At 36.1% G+C, this 17,918-nt stretch overlaps 2 protein-coding genes across 9 annotated transcripts in view; one reads left to right on the top strand and one right to left on the bottom strand.

Annotated features, from left to right (window-relative positions):
* Window positions 1-17,918, bottom strand: part of LOC120483790 (E3 ubiquitin-protein ligase TRIM39) — a 210,250-nt gene that overhangs the window by 37,130 nt on the left and 155,202 nt on the right. The gene's annotated exons all lie outside the window — the stretch shown is intronic.
* map7d1b (MAP7 domain containing 1b) overlaps window positions 1-17,918 on the top strand; it is a 38,205-nt gene that overhangs the window by 13,884 nt on the left and 6,403 nt on the right. The window contains exons 2-10 of one of the 8 annotated variants that reach the window (XM_039678606.2): window positions 3,136-3,330; window positions 5,183-5,251; window positions 5,557-5,577; window positions 8,957-9,120; window positions 9,341-9,449; window positions 11,103-11,207; window positions 15,220-15,339; window positions 16,670-16,812; window positions 17,322-17,452. In XM_039678606.2, the coding sequence (XP_039534540.2) occupies window positions 3,136-3,330; window positions 5,183-5,251; window positions 5,557-5,577; window positions 8,957-9,120; window positions 9,341-9,449; window positions 11,103-11,207; window positions 15,220-15,339; window positions 16,670-16,812; window positions 17,322-17,452 (1,057 nt within the window). Of the gene's footprint in view, window positions 1-3,135; window positions 3,331-5,177; window positions 5,252-5,556; window positions 5,578-8,956; window positions 9,121-9,340; window positions 9,450-11,102; window positions 11,208-15,219; window positions 15,340-16,669; window positions 16,813-17,321; window positions 17,453-17,918 lie in introns of those variants that run through there. The other 7 variants (XM_039678605.2, XM_039678612.2, XM_039678609.2 and 4 more) reach the window with 7 other exon arrangements.

The raw sequence follows: 17,918 nt of genomic DNA, 5'->3' as shown, positions 1-17,918 counted from the left end.
GCGTTTCTTTGTTAACGCAGACACTGTCCCCTGGTCTCGATGGTGAGACACTGCCCTGCTGCTAACCTTTACAGACTGAACATGGGAATTAGAGTCCCTCTAAAAAGAGCACGGAGGGGAAGCTGGCACTTATCATTGGACTTTGATGTGTGGCTAAATGTTTGTAGGGTCGAATTGCTAACAGCGCACTTTATTTCATGGCATATGTTTCACTCTGAGTTATTTACAGTAGCAAAGCTCAGCGATTGTGTCTTTCCACTTGTGTAGGCAGTCAAGCTTTTTGTCTTCCTGTCATGAGGTCTGCCCTAAGAAGACGACAGCTGCACAGTCAAAGACACAAAACTCATCGACCTCAGAAACAACTGGAGAAACACAGACGTGTCCTCTAATCGAAACAGGATGTTTAGGTCCTCGCTGACCTCGTGTTTACCCTGTGAGGTCAGAGGTCAAGATGCTAGTCAACTGTTTTAACATTTAAATAATGATTTTGGACTTGGTGTGACACAATAGATATGATTGACACAAGGTCAGCGGTCAATTTTTAAGTAGTTCTTTAACATTTTTTGGTGTTTTCGGGACAGGATAATATAGAGTAGACAGGAAGTAGGAGAGAGACGGGGACGGGATCAGGAAAGGCCCACGAGCCGGTACTCGAACTTGGGACACCCTGGCTGGCTTTGACTACAATACATTTTTTTTTTCACGTAGTAAATTTTAATTTGCATATCTAAATCTTTCATTTAATTTGCACAATTAATCTTGCATATCTTTCAAGTTATTTTAATATTTTTGTGAACGATTCCTGATTAGTTAATGTTTACTTTTTATGTTTCAACATTTTTTCTTATTGAATATCCATTTCCACTTGGAAATATCTCACAAAATGGTTTTACTTGCTACTTGCAGTTCTTCCTGATGGGAAACCCTAATATAAGCTATTACGCAGCTTGAACAAACCATTTATTCTGGATGGCAGAAGAATAGGACATTTTTGTGTGAGTGAGATGAGTAAATGCATGCTCACACTTAGTCTAGATCCAATATGTGCACACAACACCTCTGCATTTACTCCTGATTTCTCTCAACATGAGGACAGGATAGGTGTCAGTCAATAAATAGGAAAAACAAAGTAACTTTTGTTTCCTATTTGAAAAAGTAACTGATATTTTGTTGTAAATGTAAAAATAATGTTTTAAAAGTAGTTACTTTAAAGGTACACTATGTAGGAATTCCGTTGTTGTCAAACAGTGACCCCTAGAGTCGCTGTGGAGTACTTGTACTGTCGTAAATAACCATAGACATATACACTAGACGTCACCTTGGCTACGGCAGTTCATTGGAATGAATGCGTCAATAGAGCCGCCATCTTGAAACAGGGGAGCCCCTCCACTTTAATGCATCAGCGTCAATGTAGACACAGGTCTAACGGAAATAAAATCACCATAAATCATCATGAATTCGATTTTTCTTTGGTTTGTTCCAACGGTCAGACATGTATTTATTTTTGTGCTACACACTGTCTGTTTGAAACCGAGATGAAGCTGTTGACCCGAGACACACCAGCTCTTTAATTGCCCTTCAAATATCCTCTCCTGAGGGTCTCACTGCGCCAGTGGACCTTCAACGTGTCTGAAGCTCTTTTCTGCATCTGACATGAAGAGAATAAACATTTTTAGTCAGCTGTTAAATGAGCAGTCACTACTGATCCTGTTATTTAATTACATTCATGCCACGATTATCCAAACTCATCTGAAGGGCTGCAGTCGTGCATTTCTACAGTATAGCATTCGGTTAATCCTCCAGAAGCCACTAAATCTATTATAGCGATGGGGGAGGGTTTAACACTTGCATTTAACTAATGAAAGCACTATGTTGAAAGGTGTAGCCTTGTGGTTAAAGACCCTGTGAAGTGGCTTGGCTAGCTAGTGCATGTTGATGCTAATGTTGACATTAGAGTAGCGAGTGATTCCTCCAGGCCTCATCCACACCTTTATATTCAGAGAAAAGAGATACACAAGAGGATAATTATTCTCTGCTGTGTTTCTCCTGTGAACATCTTGCAGGAGGGAGATCACAGCATATTTTAGGTATGAGTAAAGTGTGAACAGGATGCTAATGCCCTATTAATGGGGGTGAAGTGTTTTGTTAGCGAGAAAGCAGAGATCATTTCTGCACAGTGAATTTAAGTGAAAATCTGATACGTCTGCATGCGGGACACACAAAAAATACTGTATTAACATCCTTGCAGATTCTTGGTTGATACACAGCAGGGAATTATGCTCAAAATCATGATGTTGTTTAATATATTCTGATTATGGTAACCATAGTTTCAGTATCTGCATATGATTACTGCTTTGCACAGTTTGTAGATGATGTAACATCTAACAACGTCCCTTAGAGATTTAAGGAGGGATACAGACCAAAATATCCCTTTCCGTCATAAAGAAACTGAAATATACGCTGTAAATATGTTAATAACAATAATATATATATATATATATATATATATTCTATTTTTTATGATAATGATAGTCAGGTCACATTTATATATATCGTTATACAATACTAATTGTTTCAAAGCAGCTTCACTGTAATAAACAGGAAAATATCAATGTTAATATTGCAAAATCTGATTATAAAAACGACTTTATTCAGTTGTAATGCGGCTCTACTCAAGACAAGTGTCATTATTCAGCTCAATTTAGTTCAATGTTGGTTTAGTTCAATTCATTAACAGTGTCAATGTCTCAAAGTAAATTCATTTCAGTTATAAAGCAGCTAGAAAACAACATTGATATTATTAAATTCATTTAAATAACAGTATCAATGTTGAAAAGTGCATCAACTATGATGCAAGTGACGGCGAGTCAAATGACGAGAATAGTGTTTTGCTGGAAACTGTTGTTACCCTGGTAAATCTTTAGTTCATTTTTAAAGCATGATTGGAGTTTTAATTCCTTTCAGAATTAATTCCTTTTGAAGTTCTTGCTAAAGTTCATGTACTCATACTGTATTATATCAGGCTAAGATTAGCTGAAAGTGCATTCCAGTTTCTTTTCATCTGCTATAGAGCTAATTCTGTTTTATCTCTACATTGTAAGTAATTTTCTTTTTTTTTTTCTCTCTTTCTCTCAGTTCTCACATCTCCTCCAGAGACGAGTGGCACTCTTCTGAACGAGAATGAGCTGGACAGTGAGATCCTGAAAGCTGACGACACAACGGTCACAGACTCATCCTTCATAACAGACCCTCCCTCAAAAACAGAACCAATCAGATCCGATGCAAGAGTCAGCACACCCGGATCCAGTCCCAACCCACCGGCAAAAAAAGGTACTGGGATGGCGTCTCAAAAACTGTGTTTCATTAGCTTTCTGGTATTGGTTTATTGGATTCATATGCATTACAGTTTTCACTTACAATTGTCGCCACGTGTGCGTGATTGTGAAACGGACCGTTCACCCAAAAATGAAAACTCTGTCATTAATTACCCTCATGCCGTTCCAAACCCTTAAAGCTTACTTTCATATTCAAAACACAAATGCACAACTACCATTTTGACTCATTTATTTACAAAGTTCATATAGTAGAAGGATGAAAAGAGAAAACGTATTCGAGGAATCCATCTATAGACCTTCATCCATTTGAACATCCATCAGACTGACTTTAAAAAGACCTTTCTAAATTCGTCCTAATCAGACGGTCGTGGCATCAAGCCAAGTCATTGTTTGTGAAGAGGGCGAGACGTGGAAATGGCCGTGCATCAAAGCAGGGAGCGAACCTTGGGGTGTGTGTGTTTCGGGAATATTCGCTGAGTGTTCTCGAACTGTCTCGAGTGTATAAGGCTTAGTCAGGTCCTTTCGATGGTGGGCGCGGGACAGACCGGTTGCCATAGCAACAGTTCGATTCTCTGGGAAAAGAGTTGCATATATAATTTCATTACAAGGAGGACGTGCTTAAGAAGAACAATGCATAGATGAAACACTGTTGTATGCGTCTTAATTGAATTGAGCATCCTCTACCTGTGACTGTGTGACTCTCCATATTTCTCTTTAATCCCGTGGGTTAAACCATCTCTGCAGTTAAAGAGCCGGAGTCACTCTTATCTAGATTGAATCGGCTCACTCCTGAGGCCAGGAAGAAAATGGAAAATGTCAGTTACAAGCCTCTAATTTACCAGGAAATATAAATGAAGAAGAGGGGGAGCTTGAGAGACATATTACTCAGCAAATGTCTTAGGTATCATGTCGACCAGCTCTCATCAGATTAAAAGCGTCATACTTTACACTTTTTGAAGCATTTTTTACTTAGAATATCGTTATTTATGCTTCCTTTCTCTCTAATCCTTAGAATCACACATGTTTTTGTTACTGTACCTTTATACATAAATTATAGCGATTGACTGCCAAAATGTGGCCATTTATCAATAAAATAAAATTCAGCTAATTTACTGTCAAAATGTGACAGCACTGTCAGCATTAATATATAATATCTAACAATCAAGCAAAGATTAAAGATATTTCATACATTTTATACTGTATATATGAATGTTTACTTGAAAAATTGATGCACTATTTAACCAAATTGTATTTGTCCTATCATTTATCATTTTTTAGAGATATTTTTAATGTTATTACTTTTTGATACAGTATTTATAATAATATAAGAATATTGTATGTTTAAAATATTATGTTTGTAATATACATTTATAATATTTACAATATTTAACATTTTAAACAAAGAGTGTTTTTTTTACCCCAAACTTCATGGGTATTGTGACTGAGGAATACACTGAGGTCATAATTATACTCTACACAGGTGTTTTATTTGTTTTAATTATTTTATTATTGCTTTTTATGTATGTTTTAATCTATTCTGGACCGATAAGAACTTTTTATTTTTATTTTTTTTATTACATTTTTTTGTAATTTTCGAATTTTTACTGTCTGAAGTTTGAATGAGGTGTGATATGTTCTCTTTTGTTTTTCCATATATGTGTATGTAGACAAAATCTACCTTTGGGTACAAATAAAGGAACTTGAACTTGAACTATTGACACTTTAAAACTTGGTATCTCCACAACTATTTGCAACACTACAACACTCTTCCGTCATTGTCAACTTTAATGTACTTTGAAAGCTACAAAAAGTGCATTTTAAAGGTTAATCTGCTTCTTTCTCAGCAGATGGGATGAGTTCGGAGCAACGACAGAAACAGGCCAAAAAGCGGCGAGAGGAACGGGCCAAATATCTGGGTGAGGCTTTATAAACACAGCTTCTGTCCTGCCCTGTAGATCTAATGATGTGGTTATACCACACAAAACATCTATCTAGTAGCGATTGAAGTACATCAAAAATATATATAATTAGGGACTATTGAGACTACAGAGTGAAGCCAAATAATAGTTAACTCAATTATACACTATTCCAACACAGTTTGTAATTAATGCAACTTTAACTGCCAATATAAAGCCGGCTGGTTTCTAATGAGTTCGGTGAAGTCAGCAGCATCACTGATGTGACTGACAGATGTGCTTGTGATTTGTGTTTACTGCTGCAGACCAGCGAACCCAGGAGCAAGGTAAGATGCGTCACAGGATCAATCATTTGATTAAGTGGATCGTTTCCATTTATTTCATGGCCTGTGCTCTTTGTTTTTCTCATCTCGTGTCCAATTTTCTTTGTCCACAATTTCATTAACCATTATGGTTAAGGAATAGTATATTGAAAATTACCTCATGTATGCACAATAATACTTTATCCCTGTTGTTATGTATTGTTTTCCTATTGTTGTGTTTCCCCTGTTTCCTATGATTATGCATTTTAACCGAGATTATACCCATTATTTTTAACATCTATAGCAACATATGCCATCCCATGCTACAAATGCTACATTTTTCATCATTCCCATATGCAGCAGCTTTCATAAATCAATGCATGTGTGTCTCGTATTCTCCGCTTTTAACTATCTGATAGATCCCTGCAGGCACAGGGTGAAAAATGTGCCATCATTACAGTTCATTTAGCCATGCCCCGCTCTCTCAGATTAGCTGTAATTACTTTTGCCATTAGCATGATTAGCCTGCTCGGCTATCAGCTCACTTTCAGCTGGAGAAACTCAGATAAACCTCAATGTCTAGCCAGCTGTTTATCAGGTCGACACGTCCAGTCATGCTCCACAGCTGTAGGCTTTACATAAAGGGTTTATTGTAGTTTGGGACGAAACATCTTAGCTTGACAAAGATATAAACCTAGCTTAGCTGTTAGAATGAAGCGAGCGTTGTAATGCTGGATTGCTGCTACATAGAATTGGACTGAGAATAAAATCTATTTTTCAGTCGCACTGTCATATGGCATATTGTATGAAACTAATAGGATTAGTGAGCGTGTTTAGCTCGCTAGCGTTTCACTGCAGCTGAGACCAGTGGTTTATCGTGAAGGCTGAGATCGTCTTATTTTGAAGGATACAAAACAGAATAGGGTTTTATGTAATTGGATTTAGAGTAAGTCTACTTATTCGGAGCACAAACCACATCTCTGCCACACAGTTTTAAATAGTTTGCATAAGAGACTATTTAAGTTAATGTTAAAGGTGCCCTCTGGGATTTAAAATCAAATCATACAACATGTTCCATACCAGATGGGGGCAGTATACCTCCAGAAATACCTCCACGGCCACGCGCTCTCTCATGTCTTCAAACAATATGGGCGAGTGCTGTGTTGCTCTGTCTCCCTCGTGCATATTAATCAAATCAATTGACACGATAGTAAAAGGTTGGAAGACCGCAGTTTCACGTGGAGCATTTGGAGATTTTCAGAGATTAGAGACTAAATGAACAACATCTCAATACTAAATTATAAGGGCCGTCTCATAGACAAGTCGGTGCATTTCGACGATATGGGAAAATTAAAGCCCAGGCTATTATTTCTAGTTTTATGATATTCGATTTGTTCATATTACATTTTTTATCATTAGTTTGAATTAATTTGACAGACAGCATTCCCTGATGTGGACCACGCTAGCGTCTTTCAGAGCTGCCAACTCTCACAACACTTTTCACACACTCTCACGCCACACATCAATTTTGTCATGCACAGAAAAGGACACGGAGACCGATCTCAGCTCTCAGATTCTGTTCATTTTATTATGCAATTCAAACAATAAATACAGTATTGGCGCTTTACACGACAGATCCCTAGCACACGTGAACCGATCATCTCTACTAGCTAATGGTAAAAGAACACGAACACTGTTAAAAGATAAAGTATGCTACAACTTACCAAAATGTATTCCTCATGCATAATATCGACCAATTTTTGTTTTTTAACTCTTCCCTGAACTGAAATGTAGTAGTGGGCTGTATTTTCCACACGACTGACGTCAGGTTCAAGTAAACACAAGCTGGCGCGAGCGCGACTCACTCGTGTACTGCAGTTTGGCTGGTGCTAACGTTGCCCGCCCCCATACCGCCTCCCATGGTCGAAACTGGTATTACGACACCTGCCGGGCCGGGGCTAGTAATTTAGCATGCTAATTCAGATTAATATCTCGGCAGCACTATAACGTGTCAGTTTTTTAATGACATCATCAACCTTATTTCTTCTCAATCTTTTGATGCGTGTAGCTCATTTTTGGGATATTTTAACCTCAATTTTTACAGATGGCACCTTTAAGAACACATGTGAATATATATAGCATTATAAAAATAGATGTATTATTCTGTCATCTATCTATCTATCTATCTATCTATCTATCTATCTATCTATCTATCTATCTATCTGTCTGTCTGTCTGTCTGTGTCTGTCTGTGTTATCTATCTGTCTTATCCATCCATCCATCCATCCATCCATCCACCCACCCATCCATCCATCCATCCATCCATCCATCCATCCATCCATCCATCCATCCATCCATCCATCCATCCATCCATCCATCCATCCATCCATCCATCTATCTATCTATCTATCTATCTATCTATCTATCTATCTATCTATCTATCTATCTATCTATCTATCTGTCTCTCTATCTGTCTGTCTGTCTGTCTGTCTATCTATCTATCTGTATCTATCTATCTATCTATCTATCTATCTATCTATCTATCTATCTATCTATCTATCTATCTATCTATCTATCTATCTATCTATCTATCTATCTATCTGTCTATCTATCTACTTGTCTGTCTGTCTGTCTGTCTCTCTGTCTATATTCTCCTTTACTTTACTTGTCTAAAAAGATGTTAATCAACAAGATACATGTTCTCTTGTGTTCAGATTTTTGTCATGTTAGTATATTCAATCAAATTATGTTCAAATCAGTGCTTCTCATTCACAAATGGCTTTTGCGTGAGTCACAGCTCATCTTATTATTACTGAGTCACTGCATTTCCTGTGGTATAAAGTGGATGTGCTGTTGAAATGAAACAGGGTAAAGTAAATACAGTGAGTCGCCCCACATGGATCTAAAGCAATGTTGTGAATGGAAGCAGTTCCCCAGTGTTTGTATTCCTCAACTCAAATCCCATCTGGACTGTGTGTGTGTGTAGACTTAGTTATGGTTGAGGGACTGAAAAACAGGAAATTCCACAGTGTGATGTCTCTTGTGTTCCTTAAATCGGGCCTGTGAGCAGAATGCATCCAGCTGCCGCTCAGCGTGCTTGGGGTTTTAAATAAAGAGCTTTGATTGGTTTTTAATTGTTTTTGAAGTCAAACTGCTGAACACACAGAGTTATTAGCAGTTTAGTTTCTCCTCAAGCACTGATTTATAAATATAAAAAGTATTTAGTGGTGATTAAATCAACAGCCATGGGTGAGATTGCACAGTTGTGAGTGATTATTAACGTAAAACAGTCAAACAATAGCTAAGATATTCACATTTTTATACGATATTTATGATATCTAATTATAAATATAAGAAGAAGTAGGCAGCATCACCCAAAAACTCTCTCTCTTCTTTTTCTCAGCGGCGAAGAAAGCTCAGTGGCTGGAGAAGGAGGAGAAGGCACGGCGTTTGCGCGAGAGCCAGTTGGAAGAGCGGAGGAGGAAGTTGGAGGAACAACGACTGAAGACAGAGAAACGAAGAGCTCTGCTGGAGGAGAAACAGCGGCAGAAACTGGAGAAGAATAAGGTGTGGAGACGCCATGTGCTCAGGAAGGGATGGGGAGGACAAACCAGCTGCAAACATAATGTTCATTGAGCAAGTGACATACAGTATTGCAATGCACAGCTTGTTAGGTCTCAAATTTTAAAGTCGATAGTTCAAATCTGATGAACTCTGTTCCAGATATATAAGTGATTCAGATTCTTATTAGGTGAAAAAAGTAACAAGTTCATCCTTCTCTCCGCAGGAAAGGTATGAATCCGCCATAAAGAGGTCAACCAAAAAAACGTGGGCTGAGATCCGTCAGCAGAGGTGGTCATGGGCCGGCGGTTTGAACCAGACCTCCCGCAGAGAGAGTAAGGGCTGTTAGTCAAAATGTATAGTCTCGTACAACTTTAGAAGACAAACTTTATATCTTTATATCAATCTTAAACAATACTCAGGAAGGAGAAGAGAACCTGATATGAACTTATGTGTACACAATATTGTTTTTGACTTGAGCAGTGTTTGTTCTGTGTCAGAGTGCTGAGATTTTTGGTAGATGGTTAATAGGCGTCACCATCTGGTTATGATTTTGTTGATCCATTTTAAGTTCAAACAGACATCAAAAAGTGAGGGAAAATCATCTTATGATGGTTTCACCGACAAAAACTTGCTAATCATTGGCATCAACATCATTTCTATGGTTTATTTCTATGGTTTTTGTATGGTTTATATTCTTTAAAACCATTTTTTCTGGTGTGGAGCAGCTGTGATGGATGTATGTAGGCAAATGACTGTGATATCATCTCTTTCTCTCGCTAAGATGTGATTTTCTCCATATTATTAGACCAAGAGATTTAAAGAGATGTTAGTGTTGGATTTTAACATCACATTGATGGGCGTTGATGTGTCTACTGTATGTATGACATTGGACTATAACACAAATGATAAGAAGTCTATTGTTTTTCCTCTAATTAAATGTGGATGTCGTTAGTGACCAGTGTGTTACAGGAAGTGATGCCATCCATGTTGGATCACTTTGTACAGTTCTACCCTGTTGAAAAGACCAGATCAGACTTATAAATTTCAAGTATGCTGGTTGGAGCTGGGAATGATGGATGACCAAAATGTTTTTTATGGTTAAGCTGGTTGTGGACACCAGGATGCCATGTTAAAAAACATCATCCATAAAAATAAAGAAACAAATGCTGGTGATAATGCTGGTCTTGTCAGTAGGATAGTGCTGATTTACCCCGGATACTCTAGTTTACACTACTGTTAAAGAGTTTGGGGTCAGTAAGAATGAGAAAGTATTTGCAACATATTAAATTGACCATTATGCCCGCTGTTGCAGATTTGCAACATACCAAATTGACCATTATGCCCGCTGTTGCAGATTTGCAACATACCAAAATTTCTATTTATTTATTGTGCAAAAGTGAAATTGATAATCTCAACATTATTTACCATCTACTTAAAGGCAAAAAGGCACACATAAAACATTTTTTTATATACAGCTATATAAATTCAGACGTTAAGGGGTTAATTAAGTATATACATGCAAATAATTCTTAAATATATACATGCATGTGTGTGTGTATTTATGTATACAAAATAATTATACACACTATGTAAACACAAACTTTTATTTTGGATGCAATTAATCACGATTAATCGTTTCACAGCCCTAATTTTAAATTGTAATTACGTTAAAAAAAGACTGTTTTAACTGTATTTACTATCAAATGATGTGCAAAACAGAAATCTTACTGACCCAAACTTTTGAACAGTAGTTTATCTAAATATTTACCAACTTTGGTCTGCGTTCATATGCCTAAAATTTAGTCACCTTGTTAGCATTGTGTGGTAATTTACTGTACATCTTAAATGTACGATCATCTTACATGATCACAAGTCGATGCAAGAGTGCCCGGCCTCCTCCCGCAAGAGCTCCAGCTGTGCGCCCCGTCCCGCCGTCACTCACGGGGTCAGTATGAACGCTCTGCTCTCTGTGTTGCGTTCTGCAGGCAGATGCTCGGCCTCCACGGTCAACCTGCCGCGGCAGACGGAGCCTGTGATTAACAACAGGCTGTCCAAGTCCTCGGCCACGCTCTGGAACTCGCCCTGCAGAAGTAAGAACGGAGCGGCTCCCGCGTTTCACCTCCCAAACCCTCCGTCTGTTTTTTTTTTTTTGGTTCTTCAGTTGTGTTTTCTCATGAACTACTTTTGATTTGCTCATTTCTGGTGGCCTGCTTGCCTGTGCTTGTGCCTGGTGATCTGATCGATGGTCATTCTCACACCGTTCTTATTCACTTCCCCACCCCACAACCCCCTGTTCTTGTGTTGCATCGTGGGTAATCTCTACTTCCGTGCACTTTTTGATCAGCGCTCACATTGTTGCATCATAGTCTGTGATGGTTATTTATTTGTGGTCCAGTAAGTGGTGGAAATATCTATTTTTGTTTCATTTCTTTCTTATTTTTGTGTTCCAGTCATCATTTTCAGTCTGTGGTGTGGGTCGTGGTGCTGGTGGTGGGTTTTTTAACCTGAGTGTGTGATTTGAAAGGCTGATTATTTATCAGTGTTCATAAAACATAATATAATATGTGCTAATTTAACTGACTAATCTGATCTTATTAATTTGATGCGGATTGACCGATTTATATAAATAAGTGATGCTGTGCAATAGTTAAGTATTCGTAAAATGTATCTGGCTGTGTTCAGATTGTAATGCATACTGCTTACTGTATAGTATACTGTTCATTATACACTATACTAAGGATGGGAAAGTAACAGAATTTTATTTATTACTTATTCCAAATTCACTTAATGCTTCTGGCTTATGTTTTTTTATATGTGTGTTTTTATTTTTTTACTAATTGTTCCCTCATTTTGCTCATCATGTCCACATTGTAATATTTCGCTCCCTTGTTAAAGTTGAATCAAAGTGAGGAAAGGAATTAATTCAACATGGCCATGATTTACTAAGAGGAGGGAACAAATTAATAAGTTGTGGAAATAAACACTAAATTAGTGGCCACGATATGTATATATATATATATATATATATATATATATATATTTGTCCTCATGTAATAGGCTCTCCAAGGCTGCATTTATTTGATCAAAAATACAGTAAAAACAATGTTGTAAAATATTGCTACAATTTAAAATGTGTTTTCTATTTGAATATATTTTTAAATAATTTTTAAATAATTAAATCCTGTGATTGCGAAGCTAAATTTTAAGCAGACATTCATACAGTGCTGCTTACTGTAATATTTTTTGGAAACTTCAGGATACTTTGATGAATAGAAAGTTCAAAAGAACAGCGTTTACATTTTTTGTAACATTATAAATGTTTTTTACTGATCAATTTAATGCATCCTTGCATTATTTTTTTTTTTAAATCCCAAACATTTGAATGCTCTATATATATATATATATATATATATACTAAAGAAATATGTTAAGTATAGTGTTTAGTATGAAGAAACACTAATCAAGTTAGTGCAATCAACATCTGAACACATCATTCAGTTCTTCTATATATTTATTTAAATATTTATGATTCTGGTTAAGAACTGTTTCTCATTTCCCATCCCTACTGTATACTGCACACTTTTTAAAAAAATATATTATGTGAAACACTATACACTCACAAACAGTAGTATGCTACATTTTTATCAGTATGTGTATGTAACAGTTATTTTGCACATGTTTAATCCACTCTTGTTGGTTCAATCAAATTAAAGACAAGAGGTTTACAATCTTAACTCTCATTCTGCAAATGGAGGGTCAGTTTAAGCACATTGCATTATATACACAGCAAAAATGGATAATAGCATACTATGCACAGTATAAATGCTAGAACCTGCAGAGATAGTAGTATGGTAGTTATTCTGAACATACCCTTATTTTAAGTTTCTCTCCAAGGAAATAATGGGTTTTCTAGAATGCTGACATCCACATAGAGCAGAAAGTACCAGTGATAAGTCAGCAAAACTGTAGCTATGCAGATGTGTATAAATCAACATAATAACAGCATTGTGCACCGCATGGCAATGGTCTGCTCTTATTTCCCTGTCATTAGAGATGACCACTCTTCTGCACTTTTAGCTGAGATAAAATATGTAATATATAGGTTATGTTATATTTAGCTGCAGTCTTGTGAGACTTTCTGACCATTGAGGTTTATTTTTTTTGCAACAAGCTTCCTGGAAATACTGCTAAATATTGTTTTCCTAACGTATAGAATGAATATAGTTTGGAAGCAGGAGTTTATAGCCTAGATCGTGATCAAACCTTCAGTTACAGTAGTTCAGGCAACAGCACGGTTTGCCGCAGTGGGGGAGAAAAAAAGGCAGCTGTTGCCTAGCAACGGCCAGTGACCAGCCGTCACGAAGTGTTGTAAATTTCCTCGTGTTGCTAAAGTGTCAGATCGGAACACCACCTCGTGGCTACATTGAGAACAAGGGTCTGTTTTGAGACACAGTATTGTTTTAATGCTACGTGTTTGCTACATTCGGAGTGTTTCTCTGCCTGTTCGAGAAAACGGGTGTTATCGAGACCACAGATTCATTTGTTCGTCACTTCACTTGTTTTTCTCATGTCTGTAGAGATTCAGTCATCTCTGTGACAGCCCAAACCTCATTTTAATGTGCTCTCAGAATATTAACACTGCAGCATCCCATAATTCCCAGGATCTCAATATGAACTCAAACTTAAATTGAACTCAGACTAAATAATCTGAGCGATTTCACAACCATTCAAAGGTTTAAAGTCAGTACGATATTTTAATGTTTTTGAAAGTAGTCTCTTATACACATCAAGGCTGCATTTATTCAATCAAAAGTACAGTAATATTATGAAATTCTATTTTAATACATTTTAAATTGTAATTTATTCCTGTGATCAAATCAATCATTACTTCAGTCTTCAGTGTCACATGATCCTTCAGAAATCATTCTAATATCATGATTTGCTGCTCAAGAAACATTTCTTATTATTATCAATGTTGATTTTTTTTTAAATATATGTATATTTTTACATTATACATTTACAAGAATCCTTTGAAGAATAGAAAATGGATTTTTTTAAACTTTATAAATGTCTCTTTTGATCAAATGTATGCATCCTTCCTGAATATAATTAATAATTTATTTAGAAAAAATCTTATAACTTATATTATAAGAAATATATAAAACTTTTATATTATAAGGAACTTTTAATTATAAGAAATATATCAAACTTATCGCTTTTTACTTTTAATGTGTCAACGATTGACTCATTTGTGTCTACTTTTAGTTCTTGCTTGGGCTGTGCAAAGATTAATTGCGATTAATCGCATCCAAAATAAAAGTTTGTGTTTACATAATATATTTGTGTGTGCTGTGTATAATTATTTTGTATATATAAATAAATATGCATGCATGTATATTTAAGAATTATTTGCACGTAAATACTGTATAAATACTTCATCTATATTATATATAAATATAAATATTTATTAATAACACATTTTCTTAAATATATACATGCATGTGTGTGTATTTATATACACAAAATAATTATACACAGCACACACAAATATATTATGTAAACACAAACTTTAATTTTGGATGCGATTAATCGCAATTAATCTTTGCACAGCCCTAGGTCTTAGACATTTTTAAGAGAAAAGTCTTAAATAAAATTTTAGAGCTCCATTTTGTCTCCTGATTTAAGAAAGAGAAAACTTTGAGCTATAAAGCATCAAAGTCTAACATACTTTAACTTTAGTTGCTGTATCGTTGATTTAACCAGCATGAGTACGATTTCTGTTTAAATTCACTAATTAAGTTGAAACGTCAAGTCCCTTGAAGTTACAATTAGCCGATTAGCAAATAAAGTGTGTGAATGTGTGTGAAGAAGTACAGCAATCACAATATCCACAGTAGTGTAGATTCTGTGCAGGAGTCCAGATCGACACATCACTGTCAGTGTTCACTCGATGAAGGGCTTGAGAATTACACTTCCAGTAACAGCCTCTCTGATTGGTCAGGCTCCTCGTTACTGGACATTACACTTGCTTCAGCCCTTTGTGGAGTGACCTGCGGTATGTTGTCCACATGTGCCGATGCTAACAGCTCCCTCTTGTGTCAGCCCGCAGCTTGCGTCTGAGCCCGTGGGAGAGCCGGATCGTGGAGCGGTTGATGACGCCCACTCTTTCCTTTCTGGCACGCAGCCGAAGCGTCGCCACCCTCCAGAACAGCAGCGACCCTCGTGAGTTACACAACACACACACACTTAACATGTCAGGAGCTTAAGGTAATGGTTATACATACCACATACTATGGCAAGCCGTTTTAACTTTTATTCATTTCCAGTATATGAATTCTTGAATGGAAATTGGATTCTCAATTGTATTTTTACTAGTGAAATGTCACCATAGGCTGCCATTCAAAACCAATTGTTGATATCAAGAATTGATTTCTTACTTGTTGAAATTCCAATTTCACATATTAGAAATACAATTATTACTAGTAAAAACCTTTATTTTTGATATCAAGAATTCAATTGTCACTAGTTGTAATGTCTATTCATCAGCAATTGAATTGCTACTAGTAACAATGTTCATTTTTGATATCAATAATTACATTTTTACTAGTGACAATGTTAGTTTATGATATCATGAATGTCAATAAAAGCCATTTTAGATATCTGAAATAATATTGATATCAGAAATACATTTTCAGATATCAAAAATGAACATTTTTATTTGTACCAATCGAATTGTTGATATCAATAATTTATATCTTGGAAATAAAAGCTAAAACAGCTTGCCATATACTACAGACACACACCCATGTAATGAGTAAAACACTCCTCATAAAAAAGCCTCATTGAGTGCAAACAAGCAATTGCTCTTATTTGCTGAAATTAAACAAGACAAATAAACTTCTTGCTTCCATTGATTGTAAATATTATTAACCTTAGTTCAATGTGAAGCAGTTTTCGTTTCGAAACGGTAACTATTTTATTCTGTTTGAGCTTAGTATGTGTTTGTCTAATGCATACATTAAAATATATTTGTGCTTCTGATGGAATTGCATGTTTTTTTTATTTTTTAAGATCTCAAATGAAAGTACACACATTTCAGACCATATCAGCCAATTAATATTTTATCTGCTGTTTTTCTCTTTGATGTTTGGAAATGAAATTCTGCCTGTACATTTTATTTACTTTACATAAAACAGTACGTACTTTTATGTTGAGTATACATTTTGAACAGAAGTTCCTTATTACTTGCGTGTTATTATATGGTTATTTAAATATGGTTATTTATTTTTTTCATCCAAATTTATAGTCCGTTGAGTCCATAATGGCTGTCCATTTAAAAATCCTAGTTTATTTTTCTGATTGGAATGCAAAGTCAAGTTGAGTGCATTGCATTGTGGGTATAATATCCTGTGCTTTGTTTATATACAGTACTGCATGCTTAGGAATCTCACCAACCCTAAACGTTTGAACAGTAGTGTATTATCTCAATTAAGTATGTAATGTTTTGAGAATAATTAATTAAGTCTGTAAACATCTCTGTGTCTGATCTCAGATCAGTGTTCCCGCTCTGCGTCCGTGTCTCCTCTGACGCCCTGTTCCCATCATCATCCTCACCAGCACAGCGCTGAACGCTGGAGGGTCTCGGCCAGCACTCCTGACATCACACAGCGCTCGCACAGACGCAACTCCACTCCGGTAAAACACAGACACACAAACATTGCCGAAATATTCAGATAAAAATGCTAATATACATTACCGTTCAAAAGATTGAGAACTGTATCTTTGTAAGATTTTTTTTTATGTTTTTGACCGAAGTCTCTAATTCTCACCAAAGTTGCGTTTCTTTATTTAAAATACATTAATATTGTAAAATGTTATTACAATTTAAAATAACTGATTATATTTTAATGTATTTTGAAAAGTTATTTATTCCTGTGATCAAAGCTGAATTTTTACTGCATTCTTCAGTGTCACATGATCCTTCAGAAATCATTGTAATATGATGATTTGATGCTCAAGAAACATTTTCATTATTATCAGTGTTGTTTTTTCAGGATTATTTGACTTCCGATTAACTTAATATATCTTCACTTATTAATTTACCTTTTAAAATAACTTAAATATATTAATAACATTTCTCAAGAAAAAGTCCTGGTTTACATGATTTGACTCCTTTAAAATGATTCATCAATGTTTTCCTCTAGTTTGAGAAGAAGAAAAAAGAAAAGAAAGACAAGGAACGAGAGAACGAAAAGGAGAAGAGCGCTCTGTCTAAAGAAATAGTGGAGAAGAAGAGAAAATCCCAATCCATAACCAGAACAAAAACAGAACCCAGGTGAGTCTCTCTCTCTCTCTCTCTCACACACACACACACACACACACACTGAGCTCTAAGCCGCTGCAGGTTAAATACCTTGCGCTCGTGAGCCGAAGAGAGGCTCTGATGTGATGCAGCCCAGCGGGGCGTTTGGCAGGCTGTTCGTTTTTATACAGCCCTTTGTGTTCAGTTGCTTTGTGGAAAAGTGATAAATTAGCCATTAAAGGATTAAAGTTGTACTCTTATTATGGCTGTCCATGTCCTGCCTGATCCAAACCAGGTGCCAAGGTCTCAGTATAATTTGTTTCCTCACTGAAAGTAACAAAATCCACATTAGCGATACTTGCTAAGGCAGGCATCACTATTATTATTGTTCACTCTTTATTTGTGTGTGTGTGTGTGTGTTATATTATAATTTTTGAGGTTCATTACTAACTGGAAATAATATGTTTTAGTCTATATTAGAAGGTTCTTCATTCTATTC

This window comes from Pimephales promelas, chromosome 18 (genome assembly GCF_988280905.1).
Source record: "Pimephales promelas chromosome 18, fPimPro1.hap1.1, whole genome shotgun sequence".
In the NCBI taxonomy this organism is placed as follows: domain Eukaryota; kingdom Metazoa; phylum Chordata; class Actinopteri; order Cypriniformes; family Leuciscidae; genus Pimephales; species Pimephales promelas.
Note: the sequence above shows the minus strand (reverse complement) of the source record. Positions and strands in the feature narration are given on the sequence as shown.